The sequence below is a fragment of the Chanodichthys erythropterus genome, chromosome 17, assembly GCF_024489055.1.
Source record: "Chanodichthys erythropterus isolate Z2021 chromosome 17, ASM2448905v1, whole genome shotgun sequence".
Lineage (NCBI taxonomy): Eukaryota > Metazoa > Chordata > Actinopteri > Cypriniformes > Xenocyprididae > Chanodichthys > Chanodichthys erythropterus.
In genome coordinates, this window is record NC_090237.1 from 18,340,001 (window position 1) to 18,361,956 (window position 21,956).

A 21,956-nucleotide genomic window follows, 5' to 3' on the forward strand; every position below is an offset into this window, starting at 1 on the left:
TAATCAAGCAGACCAGAACCGCCAGAGATGTTTTGAATCCAAGTGTTTAGTCTTGGGTTTCTATATAAACAACAACTGAAGTTTCTCTTTTGACAAGTTAAAAGTTCAGTCAATACAGATCGGATTATTGCGGAGCTGTAAACACATCTACTACACCTTCCATGCACGTACACGTCTTCTGCTTATAATTGTCAGTACAGCCTGAGATCACGTAAACCTTATTCACATAATAACATGAGAAGTGATCATAAGTCTTCAGGGATACACACACATATTTTGTCTACGGTGGCTCACATGATTCAAAATTCGTTTTCGACCTTTCGGACTCCTCGACGTCATCTGCCAACTAGGAACTTGAAAGTCTATTATTTATCAGTAATGTTGCAAGAAATGTTGGGAGATATGCTTTTTATTAATAATAATAATAATAATAATAATAATAATAATAATAATAATAATAATAAAACAATAAGATAAAAACGCAATTCTGAAATTCACACAAAGGTTGCACTGCACATGTAATTTAAGTGAAAGTATGTGAAACTAAAATTGCTTGGACAATAAACCTAATGGAAACAGTAAGTTACAGTTCGATTCATCCATTCATTTCCTTATTGGTAGTTGCACTGGAAAAGTAAAGGGTTAGTTCACCCAAAAATGAAAATAATGTAATTTATTACTCACCCTCATGTCGTTCTACACCTGTAATACCTTCTTTCATCTTCAGAACGCAAATTAAGATATTTTTTTTGAAATCCGATAGCTCCATGAGGCCTCCATAGCCAGCAATGACATTTCCTCTCTCAAGATCCATAAAGGTACTAAAAACATATTTAAATCGTTCATGTGAGTACAGTGGTTCAATATAAATATTATAAAGCGACGAGAATATTTTTGGTGCACCAAAAAAACAAAATAACAACTTATTTAGTGATGGCCGATTTCAAAACAATGCTTCATTAAGTTTTGGGGCATAATGAATCAGTGTATCGAATCATGATTCAGATCGCGTGTCAAACTGCTGAAATCACGTGACTTTGGCGCTCCGAACAGCTGATTCGACACACTGATTCATAATGCTCCGAAGCATTGTTTTGAAATCGGCCATCACTATATAAGTCGTTTTTTTTTTTTTTTGGTGCACAAATAATATTCTTGTACCACTGTATTCACATGAACTGATTTAAATGTTTTTAGTTCATTAATGGACCTTGAGAGAGGAAGTGTCATTGCTGTCAATGCAGGCCTCACTGAGCCATCGGATTTCAACAAAAAATCTTAATTTGTTTTACGGGTGTGGAATGGCATGAGGGTGAGTAATAAATTACATTATTTTCATTTTTGGGTGAACTAACCCTTTAAAATATTTTTGTTCTTTTAATGCAGCAACTTTATCATGGGACTAGATCAGCTTCTTATTCAGAATAGGCCTCTATTTATAATACATTAATATTTATACATATTAATACATTAATAATAGAGCCTTTAAACATTATAAGTACCAATATGGTACCAAATTCATGCGACTTGACATCAAACAGCTATATACTACAGCCATGTAAAAATGTTCCCATGAATTTAAGTATTTTGTTCAGTTGTAAACTGTGTAAAATGTTTCAAGTGTTTTTGGACTCTTTAAACTTAATTAGTAAATTTTGGTCACTTTATCAGTGGGATTAAACTTAAAAAGCCAGCATACTGTTTTTGAGAACATGTCTACCTAAATAAAGGAGATGGGAAAAATTAATACACTGAAAAGATTATTTAGGTTAAGAAAAAATCCTCTTTTACCACATTAAATAATATTGTAAGTATAAACACTTGTTGCCATATAATCTAATAACAAGACAAAAGTGAACTGACAGCAGAAATAATCAATATTGTAAAGAAAATTTCCATTTGAAATGAGATCACTTCCCCAGCTGAAACAAATAAAGCTTCATTGCTTTAATTTCATGAACAAAAAGCCAGACATAATGTTGTACTAAATTTATTTTTATTACAGCGGATCCTCTGACCAGTGTTCCTCCATCAACACAACAGTAATTACAGAACAGAAAAAATAGTTCATTTATCCCTAGACTTTTGTTTTCTCTGATTCATGAATACTTTAATACAATTTCAAGCCATTTATTCTGTATTTTTAAACTTTTTGTATAATCTTTTTAGACATTCAATAACATGATACACAATCTATACATTTTGATACAGGTTACATATGAGTTATAGTGGTGATGCTGAGCCAGAGGACGATGGGTGCGTGCAGAAACGGCATACTAACATGCTACTTTTAAAAGGATTTCAGTACGCAGTACGTTAGTATGCCATTTCGACCACAGCAAATGAATACTGATGTTCTTTACAAGTAATGTAGCCCTTCCCCGTAGACCAGCCCCTCTCTATCGCTCCCTGTTTTCATTTCTTTGTAGTGTTGGCGATAGGAGTGTTCAGGTCCATCACAACTGAAATAACCATCACTCTTTCATAGCCTCAACAGGAGAATGCAGTAGTGACCGGGCTTCGCAGCTGTGGGATGGCACAGTGTTTGACCAGAGGTTTGAACCTCCATTATTTAGAAAATAAGTTTGCATTTCATTCTAGTATTTCTCATATATCAGTATTACTTCCATATCCCCTAAATTAAGTCAGTAGGACAAGTTTAAAACTAGGATAGAATAAAAAATTAAATGTGGTGGCAGGTATGACAAATAAAACCACAATTATAAGTAATGGCAACCAAATTTCAAACAGCCCTCACCCAAAAGGTATGAAAAAACAAAACAAAACTGATAATTTGTGTCGGTTACAAAATATCAAAATGACCTATGTGAGGAATACAACTAGAAACATTTGCCTGTATCCTTTTAGAACTCTTTCCTGTGCCTTTCATAGCTCTTACGCTGCACCTTCTGACATTCATGTGAATGGAGGGTTCAGATTAAAGGTGGCGAGAATACAGAGGACCTGAAATGTTCCTGTGATTTTCAAATACTAATGGAAACACAAAGTGTGCAGAGATGACATGTAAACACACACTACTCCCTGAAGTTCAACTCTGAGGCTCCTAGTACACGGGCCAATAACCCCTTTAAAAGCGCAAGGTACATAGTTTACAATTCTTAATATTTCTCTTTTAAAACACAATCTTGATGGGGGGGGACGTACATCGCCATCAATTTAGTTAATTTCTATGCATTTTAAATCAAATATACAATATGAACACTCTCCCTAGACTCTGGAGTTTGTTAGGTACACTTTATACTTGCTCTTTCACATTAGAGCCGGATCCATTTGGTAATAAGGGTTTAGGGGTCAGAAGTCACACATCATCTTTTTTGGGGGACAGTGGGATATTAAGGAAAGGACACATCCTGCCGGGAGAGTTTTGTCTTCACAAATGATTGCACAATGGAAATAGAAGGGCGGGCAGGTAACATTGTACTCCATCAGAAGTGTTAAAATGTGAGTAAAAATTTCACAAGGATGAGTCAGTCATCGTGATGTAAAGCAAACCAACTAGACAAACTTGCTTGTGAGTTCGCTTGAAAAATTCCCCCCAAAAAGTGCATTCAAACGCTGGATCCAGGCGGGGCTTGGCGTGGAGTGATGGCATGTAAAGCAGAGGGCGAGAGTGAGGGCAGGCAGGGGCATCGACAGCACAGCTCATATCCTCACAATACTAGGCACTGACACCTGCGGTACGGCGGCACAGAGGACAGGGTGAAAGGGTTAAAAGATCCCTGCCTATTTGGGATGAAATTCTACTCACAGACCTGGCCATCTCAGTCACTTCTAACAGCCAACAACTGAGGGAGGACATGTAAATATTATTATTATTATTTTTTTTTTAGCTAGTAAATCTTTGGGGCATCTATTGATTTAATAAAATACATGTACTTCGTACACCGACACTACCAGTCAAACATTTGTTTGGACACCTGACTGAATGCAAGTGTTCATTTTTTAATACTATTTAAAAAGAATCACAGGATGAAGTTGGCTGAGAAAATTTGGCTATTAACTTTCCTAAAGACCATGTAATTTGATAAGATATGATTGATTCTACCAAATATGGAAGAGTCTGTAAGTTTGATTCATTTCTGTGAATCACTTTCAGCGAGTCATCACAAAATAAAAACATCTCTGCATGGCATTTGTAAACATAAACATAAACATAGGTAAAAGATAATTTTTTATTACTATGTATTGCTACACGGAATGCTATATGGATTTTTTTTTACCGTTTTACTAAAACAGTTTTTTAATACATAAAATATTCTGAATCTACTTGGCAACAGCTGTTTGCTTGAAATAATGCAACTCTCCTCTAATATACACTTCCATTCAATAATTTGAGGTCAGTAAGATTTTTTCCCCCAAAGAATTTGAGCAATTAGACACATTTAATTGATAAAAAGTCACAGTAAAGACATTTATAATGTTATATAAGACAAATAAATGCTGTACTTTTGAACTTCCTATTTATCAAAGAATCCTAAAAAAATGTATCATGGTTTTCACAAAAAATATTAAGCAGCACAACCGTGTTCAACATTGAAAATAATAAATGTTTCTTAAGCACCAAAACAGCATATTAGAATGATTTCTGAATTCAGCTTTGCTATCACAGGAATAAATTACATTTTAAAATATATTAAATCAGAAAACAGTTTCACAAAATGACTGCTTTCACTGTAATCGCAGCCTTGATGAGTGTAAGAGACTTCATTCAAAAACATAAAAAAAATCTGATCCCAAAATTTTGAATGGTAGTGCGTGTATATATACTCAATATACCATTATTTAAAATATGGAAAATTGTAATATATAAACAGTAGATCTGTCTAAATGTTTGACTGGTAGTGAATAAGTACTATTTATTGTGGAGGTCATCATGAGACCATCAAGAGTGTTTGCCTGCTCCTATTAAGCATCACATATCAAAGCCTGCTGTCATGACCTTCAGAGGAAGTCATTCATTTCTACAGTTCATTACATTCCTAGAGTGCCATAAACACAACATAAACCTATTGAAGGTCAGGATACATTCAAACAGGTTCTGCATTGATTTCCTTACTCATTTTCAAATCATGACAATACAAGTAAAACCGCCGAAGAATTCATATCTACCACTTCCTTAAAATTACCACATAGATCTTTTGAAAAGAGTAACAGATAACATACTGGACATCCGCCATCACACACTACAGTTTACACCTGCATTAATCATTTCCATAGCTAAAAAAAAAAAAAAAAGTCCTCGAAACATGACACACTACATAAAGTGCTTCTGCTTGGCAGCTATTAAAAGGCACCTCAAAAGTTTATTAACATAAGTATTTAGCGTTACATTAAGCTCATCTTTAGGTGTACAACCAAATATATTCACACCAACACACAATAAGACTTCATAATCCAGAGCTTAAATGGACCAATACTGTCCCTTCATTACATTGGTGGAATATGTTTAGACTCTAAAATTTTGAGTTTTTTCAGCTACATGAGAACATTCATCTTGGCATGTCTCTACTTAATATTTAAATCATCAACACATTCAAGGCACTGAACATATATCTGATATCTTTAAGCTGGCATTGCACACCTAAAACATCACATATGACGAATAATCAAGAAAGCACCACATCTAAATGTATCTAGACACCTGATCCAGATGAAAGCTGGCTGGCCTAATAAAATGAAGGGTGTATCAAAGGCTAAGAACACTGAAGACAGGTTGTCTGGCCATAATTAGGTTTCTTAATGCAACTAGACAAAAAATATGATGGAGATATGAACAGATTTGTGCTTGCTTGCATGATTTAAAATCCTAAACTGCGAAAACACACTGCTTGGGCAACATTGACCTTTCCTGCTGACTAAACATGACAAAAAGGTTTGTAAGGTATTGTCAAAACTAAAGTAATAAAATATGTATTTTTATCCACATTATTTTCTGCAAAAATTCAGTACACGTCCAACTTAAAAATCTAAGAATGAAAACACTCAGTCAAATCAACAGCTCTCTTCCTAACACAGACATTACATATACTGTGCACACTCAATCCATCTTGATTTCGTTCCTAAGAGCATGACAGCAGGCTGAAAGCTTAGATTGTATTCTTACTTAATCATTTATAAGCAAATATTAAGAATTATGGCCAACATCTCCTTTCAACATCCTTTTGGTTTATGAATCCACACATTAAGTGGAGTAAAGCTAAATCAATAAACATCTATTTTTTTATAGATATATCATTTTTTATATATATATATATTTCTTTATAATATTAGCATGAAATGAATCTCAATAAGTGAGCTTTAAATCAGACTAGTGTTTTTGACTAGCTCTGCATGGCTGTCAAAAAAGCTTCATGCAAAGTTAGAATACCTTTTGACCTGAGTGATATTTACTATAGTTGACATGCACATCTGCATGTAGTAAAGTGAAATGAGAGAGAAAGAGAGGGAAGATAGGGAGGTGGGTAGAAGAGTGCAGTTAGCTCTGCTCTCTGTGCCAGTCTTTAGTGTGGGCCAGTGCGTTCCCCTACCCCGTGTGTGTTTGTGTGTACAGGGTTGGCACAAACGCACTGGCGTCTATGTAAAGGACAGGTGTGAACCGTTGGATATCTGAGATGTGATGCTGGTGCTCCTACTCATGCCCTGCTCAGTGCGCCCCGCTGAGGTGGTCCTCCTAAGCGCCTGGGGGCTGTTCCGCATCCCCACACTGCTTTTTGGCATGGCCCCTGGAGGGCCCGAGGAGGAGTGGCCCCACGGAGGAAGCCCACCTCCTGGGATGGCTTGGCCCCAGCCCTGCTGCGCCTGTGGTCCTCCCTGACTGGAGTGGTAGTGGTGGCCGGCCCCTGAACTAGTGCTGCTGCCCCACTGTGTCCCCTGAGAGCCATCTGAGTGATGCTGATGGGGGATCCAACTGGCCGGGGCCCCAGGGAAGCTGTGGCTGAGGCCCTCAGGAGAGATGTTAGCCAACACCATGTTGCTAAAGCCCAAGCGCATGCTCTCTGAGTCGAAAGCCTCGATCTCTCGGGCCTGGCGCTCCAGCAGGCTGCGGATACGCTCCGTGCGCTCGTTCTGCAAGGTAAACATCTCCTCTTCTATCTGCGAGACACAGCAGAGGGCAGACAGTCAAGTTTAATTATTAATATGGTTTTATATGAAGTTGAATGTACAGTAGCCACACTTAAGGGATGAATATGAATGACAATGCATAAATATCAAATCATTACTTTTAAATTATAAATTTACTGTTTAATATTAAATTCATTCTCCAAGTGCATTTTGGGAACACTGAAAATAAAATAAAATAAAATTGTAATTTTATTATAATTACATTGTTATGCTTTCTTAACACTGTCTTTCTAAATAGATTAAATATGAAGCTGAATTTTTGATTGATTTTTTCAAGCTTCATATTTAGATTTTTTCATTTCTCCACTCCACATGTGCCGCTGGTTTTGTGTTGTATTTTTGTCCACGCACCTTGCTGATTTTGTGAAGCTGCACCAGAATAGCCCCATAAAACTTATATATATTTTCTATATTATAGAATAGAGTAGCTACATGACCACAATATGACAATACTAAATTTAACATATTGGTCCCACTTTATATTAAGTGGCCTTAACTACTATGTACTTACATTTAAAGTAATCATTTGATACAATGCACTTACTGTGTACATACATGTTTTTACATTGTACTTATATTTTAAAAACACCTGCATGCAATTACATCTGTAATTAATTTCTGTAATTACATTTATAATTACACCGTTGACCCATCCCTTACACCTTACCCCTACCTTTAAACCTACCCATACCACCAAAGCTTTCCCTAACCTTACCCGTACCCCACCTCAATAGCAGTAAAAGTGTTTTGAAATTCAATATGAACCCAATAAGTACATTGTACTTATTTTTTGATGCAAGTACATAGTAGTTAAGGCCACTTAATATAAAGTGGGACCGACATATTTTACAAGAGCATAAAGGAATTAAAACTAAGTTTTTTGATAAATAATTTTAAAGTAATTTATACATATAAGAAAAAAAAAAAAAAACAACTGAAAATGGTTGTGTTTAAGTGTAAGACCTTGGTCTCCAGCAGGGCCCTCCGGAGAGACACTCTCTGCTCCAGCTCCTTCCTCTCTCGCTCCTGCTGAGCGTCCGTCTGCATCTTGATCTTACTCTGATACGCATTCAATAGCTCCAACTCTTGCTGCAGCTGCATTCGCAGCACCTGACACTCCGCCTCCTGCGCCTCATCCAGGCGCAACTGAGAGAGAGAGAGAGAGAGAGAGAGAGATTATTGTGTCATTTGATCAGGCACTGATGGTTAAACAGTTTTTGTGTATTGTTTTCTGTCTTGTACTCACAGCCTGTGTGGAGAGCATGTTGTTTATGGTGTGGTCGTACTGCTCGGCGAGGATGGCTAGTTTCCTGGTTTGCTCCTCCTTCAGTCTCTTCAGCATGGTCTTGTGTTCGGGTTTTGGCGTGCTCTCCAGCAGGTGGTTTCGCAAGGCTTTGTACTGCCGGGTCTGGATCTTACATGTATCCTGGAACTGTTTCTTGATCTGGAGCTCTTTGGACTGTCAGAGAAACAACACGTTGGCAGAAACATCAGTAAACTGAAGTAGTTAGAAAATAAATTAAGTAATTAGGGATGTGCAAAAGGTTTCTTCAGGGGCGTTCAAAAACAGCTGGATTGAATGCAGTGGTCCTCACTAATTAACTAGTTGGTTGTGGATAATTAGCTAATCAGTCATAAATACACAAATAGTTATAAAGAAATTCTAAAACTAGTTCCTAACACTAATTAACTAGTCAGTTGCTGGCCAACTAGCTAGCAGACTAGTCAAAAATACACAAAATAAATGGGGGGAAAAATTCAAAAACTATTCGACCTCTAATCAACTAGTTGATTGTTGGACAACTAGCTACTGGACTAAACATAAATACACAAAATAAATAAGGGGAAAAAAATTCTAAAACTAGTTGACCTCACTGACTAGTTGACCACTGTGGTCAGCTGGTTCAAATTGTTCATGACCAAACAAATCTTAATTTTAATTATTTAATCAGTTCGAATCCCAGCCCAGTTCAACCACTATGCTACACACTCACCAAGCTTCTTTTCAAGGACTTTGCAACTTACAACCTTGACTGGTATGGAAGTAATTTAATGACAAATGTTTTTGAAATAAAAAAGCTTTTTGAATTGCACTTATTAAAAAATATGCATTGCATTAACCATGCTTGTATTTTAATGCACTGTATTTTCAGGGCTTGTTTTTATGGGCTAAAATTCAACATTGTCATATATTTAATGAATATTTTCACTGCACTTCATTTCATACACATTTCACTTGCAAAATATTCATTCTGTCTAAAAATACAACCTGTAATATTCAGAAGGCAATTTTCTGTCCATTTTATTTTGCTTAACAAATTCGCTTCCAAAAATTCAGTCACTCAAATTCAACATAAAACTATTTTTTATTTCAAAAACATTTGTCATTAATTTACTTCCATAGACTTTAAAACTAGAGTGATTTTACCTTGAGGCTCTTAGGCTGCTGTCGGACCTCCATGACGTGTTTGCGTCTGAGCTCCCTCTCCCTGCGCTTGTTGTACTCCAGCTGGTTGGTGAGCTCGGTTTGGTGCTGCAGGCGGATCTGCTCCGCACGCATCTTCTGGATAGTGCTCAGGTGCCTGAACTCCAGCTCCTGCATGGACTCATGGTGTCGGAGCAGCATGGCATGCTCCAGATCCTTCTGTGTCTGACGCTTGTTCAGCTCCTGAGAACAGACAAATGTCAGACTAATTAATGTCACTTATTTTAAAGCCAAAAACTGGAGACATAAGGAGTCCTAATTTGGATTTATGAGTTTATGTACATGAAAGCTCTCTGACTGCTAACCTCTCTCATGAGATCTTGCTCGACGTTGTGACGTGCAATGAGAATGCGCCGTTTGAACCTGCGGCACTCAAGCTCCAGATACTGCCGCTGTCGGCGGAGTAGGTTGGCCTCCTCCTCTGCTTGGAAGTGCTGGAAGTTCTCTTTCTGCTTGGACAGCCACTCCTGCTTCTCCTTCTTTGGTGTGGACTGGTTCTCATTCAGCTCCTGCAATGAAAAATTGCAATAAATGGGAATCTGTAATGGAATATAATGCGGATGAGAGTGAGGCCGTCCAGAGTGGCTTCCTGACCTCTTTGAGCTGTTCCTTGCGTAGTTTGTACTCGCGTTTCTGAGACTCCAGAAAGCTGTTGAGCTCCTTCTTCTGCTGGCTCTGAATGTGCTGCAGAAATTTCTTTTCATCGTTGGTAAAAGTCTTGGCCTGGTAGACAGAATAATGCATTATAAACAGATCTTACATTCTGACTGTTCAATGTCTTTAACCTTTAACATGAATAATTTATGATGTTTCAATACATCTTCAGCTCTTTTATGATTTGGTTTTATATGATAATGTTTCAGTACATCTTTCTCCATGGTGCCTTGGTGCTTCTTGATGAGTTTGTCCATCTCAGCAGCAAAGCTGTTCCTCTGATTCTCCAGTTCTTTGTCTAGCTTGAGTCTGTGCTCATCCATCTCGCCCTTCAGCTTGTTCTCAAGGGCCAGAAGGTGTTTCTGGTGCTGCCTGCGCATACGTTTGTAGCCAGACATCTGCTCGCGCACCTCAGAGTCCTGCTCGTGTTCTTGAATCTGACGCGTCACCTAGAAGAGAAGAGAAGAGAAAGCAGCTTTCATACCTCAAGTGTTGTAGAAACAGTGAACTATTAAACTTGAAGTGAGCAGAGAGCAAACAGACTCCCTGACTCTGTTCTTGGGTGGTAATCTGGATCTCACCAGGGAGGCTGTGCGGATGGTGGCAAAGTGCTCTCGATTTCGGTACTGACGCCGTGGTGTCTGTGCTGGGGGAGACTGGGGCTCTGTGGGCTGTTTCTGAGCCTCAGTTTCTTCCGGGTAGCTTTCTTCCTCCTTCAGACACATTAAGCATATTATTACCATAAAAACACAGAACAAATAGGCCATGCATGATATGTTCAATGTGCTTTAGATTGGAAAGACAGTCAAACAGCAGTTGCAAAGATCTCACCTCTTAAATTTACAGTTTAGTGTCCTGCATTAATTTTTCAAACATTTTAGTACTCAACTTTGACTATGAAAACTTTTTTTTTTAACCATTAGCAGCAGTTTTGACTTGTTGTTTTGACAATGTGTGGTCTCATGTAGCCAGTGACTAAACTGCAAAAGGTCTGGGCCACAATGCAGTTTATTCTGGCCAAAAGAAGCTAGAGAGAGCTAGAATAAGAGAATGACTGATTGAAATGTAATTGCTTTTTTGTGCCGTTTAGTGGTCTGTAACTCTGCAATATAGTGCTAAAAAATTGAGGAAATGAGGAAAAATGTATTTAAATAATGATGTGAATGGTTGTACAGAAAAAAAATTAAAAATACTGTCAAATGCATGTAGGCGATAAGAATTTCTGTCTAGGGCTGCACGATTAATGGAAATTAAACTGCATGCGATTTGGCAAAGGCTACAGTTTTTTATGCGCAGCTTGTCAGTGCAGCACGGCTCTATGATCAGTAGTAAATGCTGCTCCATCTGAAAGCCAGAGGGCACTCTCGCACAGAAACTCCAAATATGCCCCACCGAAGCACGATAATGCACGTCATTCCAGGAAATGCCTATGGGCATTATACTATTGCTGTAACTTAATAAACAGAAGTTTGAATTGCTTTGATTGATTAAACATGAATAACAAACACACGACAATGACAATATATGGTTTATCTGAGTTCTTCAAGCCTTCCCGGGTATTTTCATGATAATAAAGTATATTTATACTTCAATGCTAATCGACATAGCTTTTATCACTTTATAGCATACTATGAAATAATTTGTTGTGTGCCTTATTCTGTGTAAGAAGCCACATCATCTCACAGAAGGATGTTATTTTTAGGGCTGTCAAACGATTAATCACGATTAATCGCAAACAAAATAAAAGTCTGAGTTTACCTAATATATGTGGGTGTACTGTGTGTAATTATTATGTATATATAAATAAAAAACACATCCATGTATATATTTGAGAAATATTTACAAGTATATGTATTTATTTATATTTTTATATAATTTATATTTTTTTGTACATAAATAACATATTTCTCTTAAATATATACATTAATTTGTGTGTATTTATTTATACATATTAATTACACACATTACTCACATATTATACAAACTCAAACTTTTATTTTGTATGCGATTAATCGCGATTAATCGCTTGACAGCCATAGTTATTTTAAACACTCAGCTGACGTTATGAAGCGAGTTTGTAGTGAAAACGTTATTAAATGTTGTCTTTTGTTGGACGAGGTTCATAAATGCTATTCATCCTTGAAAAGATGTTTGACAGACACGTGTTGTTTTTTTAAAATACACGCTATAAGAAACTCAAACTCGCAGTGCTTTCAAGATGGAGCAGCATTTACTACTGCTCACAAGGCAATTTGGCTTAAGCGCGATTTCTTGTTAGCCCTATTTCTGTCCATCCAAAAGTAACAAGTACCGGTACTGTTTTTTTTATTTTTATTTTCACATAAATGTGAATGTAAATACAATAGACGTGCACAAACCGGTTTGACGTGAATCATGGAGCTGTTGGGTATGATGGTTTGGTCTTTCTCCATCAGGTCCACCTCGCTCTTGTTGTCATCAGTGGCATCTGTGGCGTCAGGCAGGCTGTTAACCGAGCTGCTCTGTGAACTCGCACTGATGGACATGCTAGGGATGGACTGATTACTGCCCACACTGTTCACTGTGCCAGTGCGGCCAGCACTGTGCTCCACTTCCTACAACAAATTAAATAAATAGAAATATCTATCAGTAAAAATATCCTGAATGTGTTGAGGCAATGTATGTCTATAGACCAAGACATAAAATCTCCCTCCCTCTTCAGGAAGCCTGTAAAACACATTTGGCAGAGCCCCAATGGTTAAAGGAGGTCAAAATATGCCATTACAATAACTGACCTCCTCGTCGTCTGGGACCTCTGCTGCAGGGCCATTGTGGGCCTCCTGGAAGAGGATCTTTTTCATCTTGCGGTACTGCAGGTTGTCCAGCTCTCTCACAGCATCTTTGGTGCGCTGGATCAGGTCAATAAGCACCGACTCCGGCCGTTCACGCTGGACAAATGCATGCTGCACACAACAAGAGGAGGTTGTGATGATCAAGATAAGGATCAGATGCTAAATATTATCAGCTTCAACTGGTAGTAGATTAACACATTAAACACAAATTCATATGTTGTAAATTCTCCTAAAAAAGCTGTTATAGATGTACACTATCATTCAAAGGTTTAGGGTCAGTAAGATCTTAACGGCTGCAGAAAATTCAGCTTTGCCATCACAGGAATAAATTACATTTGAAAATATATTCAAACAGAAAAACGTTATTTTACATTGTAATAATATTTCACATTATTGCTGTTTTTTCCTGTATTTTTGATAAAATAATTATAGCCTTGGTGAGCCTAAGAGACTAGATAAAAAATATTTTTAAAGAAGAAACCATTTAATTTTCTTATTGATTTATTTAATATTTAATTTTTGTATTAATCTATTTTTTTAATATATATTAATATGAACTACTAGGTCAACCAGGCCAGTAAATAAACTTTTTATTGTTAAGCTTTGCATTATGAACTTTCCCTTGTGTCAGACATGTGAAAAAACGTCAGAAAGCCAGAGCATTAAGAATAACACTAAACAGCTTAAGGTATCAGAGCGCAGTGAAGATAAAAAAGATCACATTAAAATAAATGAATTCTTACAGCGTCCCTGAGCATTACAGAAGTATCCTGAGGAAGAACTCACTGAACTTCATACTTCTGTTTAAACAGTGAACTTTCTTTAACTTACTTTCAGCAGTTCTTCAGAGTTGGGTCTGTCCTGGGGCAACTTCTGTAAGCAGGAGTCCACAAAATTTCTGAAGTAGTCCGTCCTGGGAAAAGAAAGAGCAGGACATTTTTAAATAACACAGCATTTCTCTAGTGTTCATTAACCTTCCTCAACTCAAATCTCACACTCACCATTCACTGGACTGTAGGGATGGACTCTCATTCTGCGCAATATGGTATAAGGCACTCATTGCATTCATGTTGAAGAGCGGAGGTTTCCTTTCAGCTAGAGCAGAAAAAGACTATTAGAAACTATGAGAAAAAAAAAATTAAGTCTATATGAATCATATCATTTCATCTCACCTAATTCAATACAGGTTATTCCTAGAGACCAGATGTCAACCTTTCCATCATACTGACCCTCATCCATGGCCAGGATCACCTCTGGGGCCATCCTGAGATAGGGGGAAAAGCAAATATTAGAGAAAAACAGAAGATTTCAGTGTTATGTAATACAACCATAAACTATTAATAATAATCTTTAGTAGTTGGCAGGCCAAGGCAAAACCAAACAACAACTTTTAAACAGAACTTTCAATGCTTAAAATCTAATTAACTCATCCAACATTTAGGCTCTCCAAGTACAACCTGCAGACTTGCCTATGAAATTTATATCTGTTGAAAGTCTCACCAACTCACCAATAAGGAGTCCCTACAAATGAATTAGCAGGAGAAGCGATAGAAGCAGAACCGAAATCTGCCAGCTTCACCTGTCCCGGCTCTGTGAGCAGGATGTTCCCAGCCTTGATATCCCTGTCAAACAGCAGGGTTAAATTGGTGAACTTACAAAACTGAACTACACACTGCCCTGCTTCATGTGGCACTAGCAATGTCAATATTCAAAAGATTGTGATACATTATGTTTATCATCACATTAAAATATTAGCAAGGCGTTAACCTGCAAATATTTCCCACTTTGAGAATATATATATATATATATAGCCAGATTTGCTACTTAGAAACTCCTCTACATGGGAACTCACCTGTGAATCATGTTGTGGGAGTGGAGGTACGCCAACCCCTGCAAAGCACCGTGAGTAATCGCTGCTATCTCCATCTCTTGTAAAGGTTTTTTGTGTACTGTGAGTAAAAAAAAATCTGGTTCATAGAGATCTCTCTGGAGATAAACAAATACTTACAAGCAAAATGAAGCATTTATTTATGGAACTGGAGGATGTACAGTATCTCACAGAAGTGAGTCCACCCCTCACATTAACACTGAAGAAATGACACTTTGCTACAATGTAAAGTAGTGAATGTACAGCTTGTATAACAGTGTAAATTTGCTGTCCCCTCAAAATAACTCAACACACAGCCATTAATGTCTAAACCACTGCCCACAAAAGTGAGTACACCCCTAAGTGAAAATGTCCAAATTGGGCCCAAAGTGTCAATATTTTGTGTGGCAGCCATTATTTTCCAGCACTGCCTTAACCCTTTTAGGCAAGGAGTTCACCAGAGCTTCACAGGTTCCACTGGAGTCCTCTTCCACTCTTCCATGATTACATCACAGAGCTGGTGGATGTTAGAAACCTTGCGCTCCTCCACCTTCCGTTTGAGGATGCCCCACAGATGCTCAATAGGGTTTAGGTCTCGAGACATGCTTGGCCAGCTTCTTTAGCAAAGCAGTGGTCGTCTGGGAGGTGTGTTTGGGGTAGTTATCATGTTGGAATACTGCTCTGCGGCCCAGTCTCCGAATGGAGGAGATCATGCTCTGTTCCCTTAATGAACTGTAGCTCCTCAGTGCCGGCAGCACTCATGCAGCCCCAGACCATGACACTCCCACCACCATGTACTCCTCACCTGGTTGCCGCTACACACGCTTGACACCATCTGAACCAAATAAGTTTATCTTGTTCTCACCAGACCACAGTTCCAGTAATCCATGTCCTTAGTCTGCTTGTCTTCAGCAAACTGTTTGTGGGCTTTCTTGTGCATCATCTTTAGAAGAGGCTTCCTTCTGGGACGACAGCCATGCAGATCAATTTGATGCAGTGTGCGGTGTATGGTCTGAGCACTGAAAGGCTGACCCCCCACCCCTTCAACCTCCACAGCAATGCTGGCAGCAATCATACGTCTATTTCCTAAACACAACCTCTGGATATGACGCTGAGCTTGTGCACTCAAACTTCTTTGGTCGACCATGGCAAGGCCTGTTCTGAGTGGAACCTGTCCTGTTAAACCACTGTATGGTCTTGGCCACCGTGCTGCAGCTCAGTTTCAGGGTCTAGGCAATCTTCTTATAGCCTACGCCATCTTTATGCAGAGCAACAATTCTTTTTTTCAGATCCTCAGAGAGTTCTTTGCCATGAGGTGCCATGTTGAACTTCCAGTGACCAGTATGAGAGAGTGAGAGCGATAACACCAAATTTAACACACCTGCTCCCCACTCACACCTGAGACCTTGTAACACTAACGACTCACATAACACTGGGGAGAAAAAATGGCTAATTGGGCCCAATTTGGACATTTTCACTTAGGGGTGTACTCACTTTTGTGGCCAGCGGTTTAGACATTAATGGCTGTGTGTTGAGTTATTTTGAGGGGACAGCAAATTTACACTGTTATACAAGCTGTACACTCACTACTTTACATTGTAGCCAAGGGTCATTTCTTCAGTGTTGTCACATGAAAAGATATATTAAAATATTTACAAAAATGGAGGGGTGTACTCACTTCTGTGAGATACTGTATATAGAGACAACATATCTTTGCAGCTATTCAGCACATTAATCAAGCAACAAAACATCCAAACTTACCCTCGAGGAGATCTGAGGCGGACCCCAGACAGTACTCCATAACAAGCTAGACAGACAGAGACACATTTCAGCATGTTGTCCATGAACATAGAAAACAAATATTGTTACATCATATGCAGAACTGCCACATAAGGCTACGTGAGCTGCTAGCAGGGTCAGGTTTCTTACCCATGCTGTGTGCTCTCGCAGGTAGCATCCTTTATACTCTATGCTGTTTGGATGCTTTATCCTCTGAAGGAATTTCACCTCCTTTATTATATCCTGCCATTTCTGGAAAAAAGATGAGAGTCGATTAGAAAGCTAAAAAAGTTTTGCCAATGGATCAATGCATATGAAATGCATAATGTGATTAGACCTGCATGTACAGTAGTTATGCAAGGAAAGCTCCTTTCTGGGCGGCATGAGCAATCAAAATACATACATACATAGGCTACAGTCTGGAGGGAGACACAATCATGTGTAATATGTCTTAACTCAGAACTCAGTGATAAACATTTAGCATTTATTTTCACCTCATTGGACTGTTTTCCACTATATGACATTTTCTTGATGGCCACCACCTCTGAGGTCCGCACATCCCGTGCCTGTGAGAATAAATGAGCAAATACAATTCAGTAGAAGAATAATTATAAGCCATTTTTCTTGGGAGATTCAAAAGTACTCACAAAATATACAGCGCCGAAGCTGCCATGACCGATCTCCCTCAGGTCTGAGAAGAGTTTTTCGGGGTCTTCTTTAAAAAAGAGATCTGCGATCTCGGGGTCTTTCAGACTCCCTGCGCGAACAGCGTTGGGCATGCTGGGAGGGGGCGGGGCCTGGGCCACAGCCGCCAGTCACTATCTGGGTCTGCGACACGACAGCCCCCACTGATGGCTCATCTGCAAGACAGTGGCCTCATACGGACCAAAACCTGACAGAGACAGAGAAAATCATTAGCATTACATTGATAAAAACAGGGATTAAAAATATGCAGAGGGATTTTTGTGAGAATTTTAGAGAAAAAACAGACTTTTCTTCTTTTTCTGAATTTCTGAATCCCAAACTCAGACTTTTGGACTGTATATGTACCGTATATATGTCAACACTCCCGTGCCAAGAGTTCTGTATTAACAGAAAGGGGGAATCATAAAAGTTCTGTTCATTAAACAACTCTAAGAGAAACTATGTGCTCAAATTGCTGTTTGCAGCAAAATAACCCACTGATACACCGGGTTTGCGCATTACAGCAGATGTGGTCACTGAGCTTAACAGTGAGTTCCTCTTGTGAGCCTCAGAGAGGGAGAGGAAGTGTGCTGGAGACAACCAGAAGCTGCAGTCATAACACCAGTGACCCTCCCATTCTTGCAAACACATACTGTCTGTGGGGCCGTTTCCACGACACCATTTTCAACTAAAAACTGAAAACGTTTTCAAACAGGTTTCAAGATGCACGTGTTTGAAAACAATACCTCTATCGTCTTGTGAAAACGGTGATGCCTTGTGAATGCACATTACATATGTTCAGTCTATAGGCGCATAGTTTTTCTCGCCAACTACTTGCCTGGCATGAATAATACAGCGTTTTTAATTGTTTTCGCAGATCTGTGTGAACAGGGATAATTTTGACAACAGTGTTGTCTGTACGTGAAAAACGCAAAGGAAAAACTTTTGAGTTTTAGTACGTGGTTCTTATATACACCCAGAGAGTCAAACTCCAGAATGACTCCACAGCCCTCAGCTTCCTCATCCAGCCTTCTGCTCCATTTTAAACCATTCTGACCACAGAATATGTCAAGTCATCCCTTACACAGCAGACCAAGTCATTCATTTTCATTTTCAGTTCAAAATGTGTTTCAATGAACCGATTCAAATCTCTGATTCAACGGTTCGTTTATTTCACCACTCAAATCACCACTTCACAAGTCTCCACAAGGCACGTTTATACATCATATTATAATTAATGTATAAAATAATACAAACTTTTTTATATATTTAATACTACCTTTTTTGCTGGTTTCCACAAAAATAAAACTGTTTTCAACAATGATATAAAATGATTTCTGGATCATGTTTTTACTGTATTTGTGATAAAATAATCACAGCCTTGGTGAACATAAGAGACTTCTTCCGAAACAATTTGCCATCAATTAAAAATTAAAAAAATCTTACTGACCCCAAAACTTTGGTAGTGTATATAAAGTAGTTATTCTATATTATTTATATATACAGGCACACACACACATGGGTTTCACAAGAGAACAAACTTAATTGCTATTTATTATAGGGTACTATATTTCACTTTGTATACAAGCATCAAGTAAATCACTTATTAGTTAAAAATATTAATAAAAATGTCTGATAGAGATGATCATGATGTATGTAAAAGACAGAAATATCCAACTTCATCTGATGCAGGTGGAGTGGTTTATTGGCGAGAGGCTGTTGTTAATAAGCGGCGTGTCAGAGCAGTCAAGCACACTCCGGCCAAAACTCAGGAGAGGGATTGCTTCCAGCACCGGCTCCCATCTGAAGCCCAGCAACAACTAGCACATCAGTTTCCATGGCAACAGCATCTCTGAGCCAATGGCCAAGAAGCTGCAAACTACCCTCTCAGAACACCCTCTCGAACGATGTTTATATGCTTACGTGCATGACTGACTAACTGACAGAGCGATATGAGACATCATGACACCTGGTTCACAGCTGTACACGTCTGAACTGAATCATTCAGGATAGACGCACCTTCTAATCGTCCTGATGAGAATTACTTCAGCTCCACTGCGTCACGATTACTAACATTAGTCACTATTCCAAATGCAAACCCTGGGAATTTGCATAAATGTCACCTTGTCCATGAATAGCCAGACTTCAAAAATCTAAACATAAAATCTATACATAAAAGGGAATATGTCACAATCACAATTATTACATCAGTTGGTTTTGGACTAAAAGTGGCCGGCTCATACATAAGACTGAGTTGGGATGCACAAAATGGACTTAACACACTAATTTGTCAGTACTTTAAGGGACAGTTCACCCAAAAATGCAAACTCTGTCATTATTTACTCACCCTCATTATGTTGTTCCAAACCTGAATGACTTTATTTCTTCTTTGGAACATGAAAGAAGATATTTGAAGAATGTTTAAACTGTTTTTGTCCTTAAAAGTGAGTGGCATCCAAACAACTTTAGCTGTTTCCATCCACCTATTTTTTATGTGCATTTTGGGATTTAAAAAAATGCTGGATGGAAACACTAAGATGCGCATAAATTCTAAAATCACATAAAACAACTTATGTGCTCAATTAAGGCGGATACATTTTTTATCTGTTAAGACGACATAAGCATAAACTATGTGACTTTGTCTCAAAACTAAGTGAATGTGACTGGATAACAGACCAGTTTCATTGCACAGCATCTCAAATGTTGGTCTGATCATTCTGAAATGCCTGAGCCAAAGTCTGTCATCAAAATGATTTGATATAATGACCTCCCAGAAGTATCTCACATGACTGCATTTCTAAACACCATGCATCCGAACGCAAGATAAAATGACAGCGTTTATTGCATTTCATCTGTGCACTCTGAGACGCAAATCATTTATGATGTACTGTAGGAAAAAACAGCCACAGTGGCTTCCCTCATTGCAGCAACTTCAATTTTTATTACAGATGTTTTGCGCCATTTCCCAGGAAGTGATGATTTTGTTCCCTTGAACACATGGGATGGAAATGCTGTATTACTCACAAATGTTTAAGCGATATTCAATTTTAAATTCACAAACATAGCTAATAAGACACAAAAAACACTGACATTTTAAAATACCTTCTTTTCTGTCTTCTTTTCAGTGTCAAGCATTTTGAATTATATATTACACGTTTATGTTTTGACACCACTTTGTATTAAAAGGATTTCAGTCCCAACATAGACTGCTATGCAACACTTTGACACTTCAAAGAGTTCATAAAGAGATCGTAAAGTGGTTTAGTCCAAATTTGCTGAACACATTGAAATTAGGCTTTTATTCACATACAAACAAACAGAAGATGCTACACGTGCGTGAACAAACCTCATTGGTTCTAGTGGAAGCTCAAATGCACAGCGTTACATGAGAATGAACCTCATTGGTTCTCGCGCACATCAAGCAAACATGCTTGAGTTTCCGTTTACCACAACTGTTGTGTGCGTTGATGAATGTTTATATGTGAATAAAAGCCTAAATTCAATCTGTTCATCATATAAAGCGATCATGCCTCTTCAGAAAATTTGGACTAAACCACTCAATTCATGTGAATTAGTTTTACGATCTCTTTATGAACTTTTTGAAGCGTTAATGTGGTAGTTGCAATGGCAGTCTATGGAGGGACAGAAAGCTCTCAGATTTCATCAAATATCTTCATTTGTGTTTCAAAGATGAATGAAAGTCTTATGAGTTTGGAACGACATGAGAGTGAATAATTAATGACAATTTTCATTTTTGGGTGAACTTTCCCTTTAAGTGTAATGATAATGTAAATAGCTGAAAAGGGCCTCCACATGGCATGAATGTAATGCGATGGTCACTTTAGGGAAGTAATTATACCATTTATGATCACATGACCCAGGGTGGCACATCTTCAGGATTAATTTTGAAAACAGAACACGAGGATGAGTAAATGATGACAGATTTTAAAAGAATTTAAAAATCTAATATTGATAACACCAAACATTGTTATAATTAATCTACACTTTAACACTCTCATTAATAAACTTGTTGTCATAATTATGCAAACAGCCTGCATTCCCACTGTGTGCTTTATTAGTAAACACCCTCAAACTATAGCCACATAGGAATGACCTCATTCTAAAATAGCGCTTTGTTTGTTGCTGGAACTTCTTGGGTTCTGGCCGCCGCTCCCCTCTCAGAGAGACGCTCAGATGATCAGCTACACAGACACAATGCTGAGAGCTCAGGGCTGATGTCTCAGTCACAAGACCGGCCCGAGTGCCGGCCTCCCACCACACCAGCTGCCTCACACTCTTTCTGCCCACACACACACAAATCAACCCACTCAACTCACACCACCCCATTCACCTTTACACACGCATGAGCACTATAGATGCAGAGCTGACAGATACACTAACTATATCTGAAAATTCTCACAGTCGGTGGGGCAAATCATGCACTATTTAGGGTGTTAGGCATTTTGAAAGGCTGACTGAAGTTGTATTTATATTTGTTTATGTATTTTGACAT

At 38.3% G+C, this 21,956-nt stretch overlaps 2 protein-coding genes across 4 annotated transcripts in view; both read right to left on the bottom strand.

Moving 5' to 3' along the window:
• Positions 1-278, bottom strand: part of tp53i13 (tumor protein p53 inducible protein 13) — a 6,399-nt gene extending 6,121 nt beyond the window's left edge. Inside the window, exon 1 of the mRNA XM_067366237.1 lies at positions 1-278. This exon is cut by the window's left edge and continues 323 nt beyond it. The gene's annotated coding sequence lies outside the window, so the exon portion shown is untranslated.
• A 1,694-nt stretch (positions 279-1,972) lies between these two features.
• taok1a (TAO kinase 1a) overlaps positions 1,973-21,956 on the bottom strand; it is a 34,032-nt gene continuing 14,048 nt past the window's right edge. The window contains exons 1-20 of one of the 3 annotated variants that reach the window (XM_067366235.1): positions 17,751-17,784; positions 17,407-17,651; positions 17,254-17,325; positions 16,910-17,011; positions 16,742-16,787; positions 14,966-15,062; positions 14,622-14,735; positions 14,286-14,377; positions 14,115-14,208; positions 13,945-14,026; positions 13,057-13,224; positions 12,661-12,876; positions 10,864-10,995; positions 10,495-10,731; positions 10,223-10,351; positions 9,934-10,137; positions 9,572-9,811; positions 8,390-8,602; positions 8,107-8,289; positions 1,973-7,113 (exon numbers count right to left, since the gene is read on the bottom strand). In XM_067366235.1, the coding sequence (XP_067222336.1) occupies positions 6,595-7,113; positions 8,107-8,289; positions 8,390-8,602; positions 9,572-9,811; positions 9,934-10,137; positions 10,223-10,351; positions 10,495-10,731; positions 10,864-10,995; positions 12,661-12,876; positions 13,057-13,224; positions 13,945-14,026; positions 14,115-14,208; positions 14,286-14,377; positions 14,622-14,735; positions 14,966-15,062; positions 16,742-16,787; positions 16,910-17,011; positions 17,254-17,325; positions 17,407-17,538 (3,072 nt within the window). In that variant the 5' untranslated portion in view covers positions 17,539-17,651; positions 17,751-17,784 and the 3' untranslated portion in view covers positions 1,973-6,594. Of the gene's footprint in view, positions 7,114-8,106; positions 8,290-8,389; positions 8,603-9,571; positions 9,812-9,933; positions 10,138-10,222; positions 10,352-10,494; positions 10,732-10,863; positions 10,996-12,660; positions 12,877-13,056; positions 13,225-13,944; positions 14,027-14,114; positions 14,209-14,285; positions 14,378-14,621; positions 14,736-14,965; positions 15,063-16,741; positions 16,788-16,909; positions 17,012-17,253; positions 17,326-17,406; positions 17,652-17,750; positions 17,785-21,956 lie in introns of those variants that run through there. The other 2 variants (XM_067366234.1, XM_067366233.1) reach the window with 2 other exon arrangements.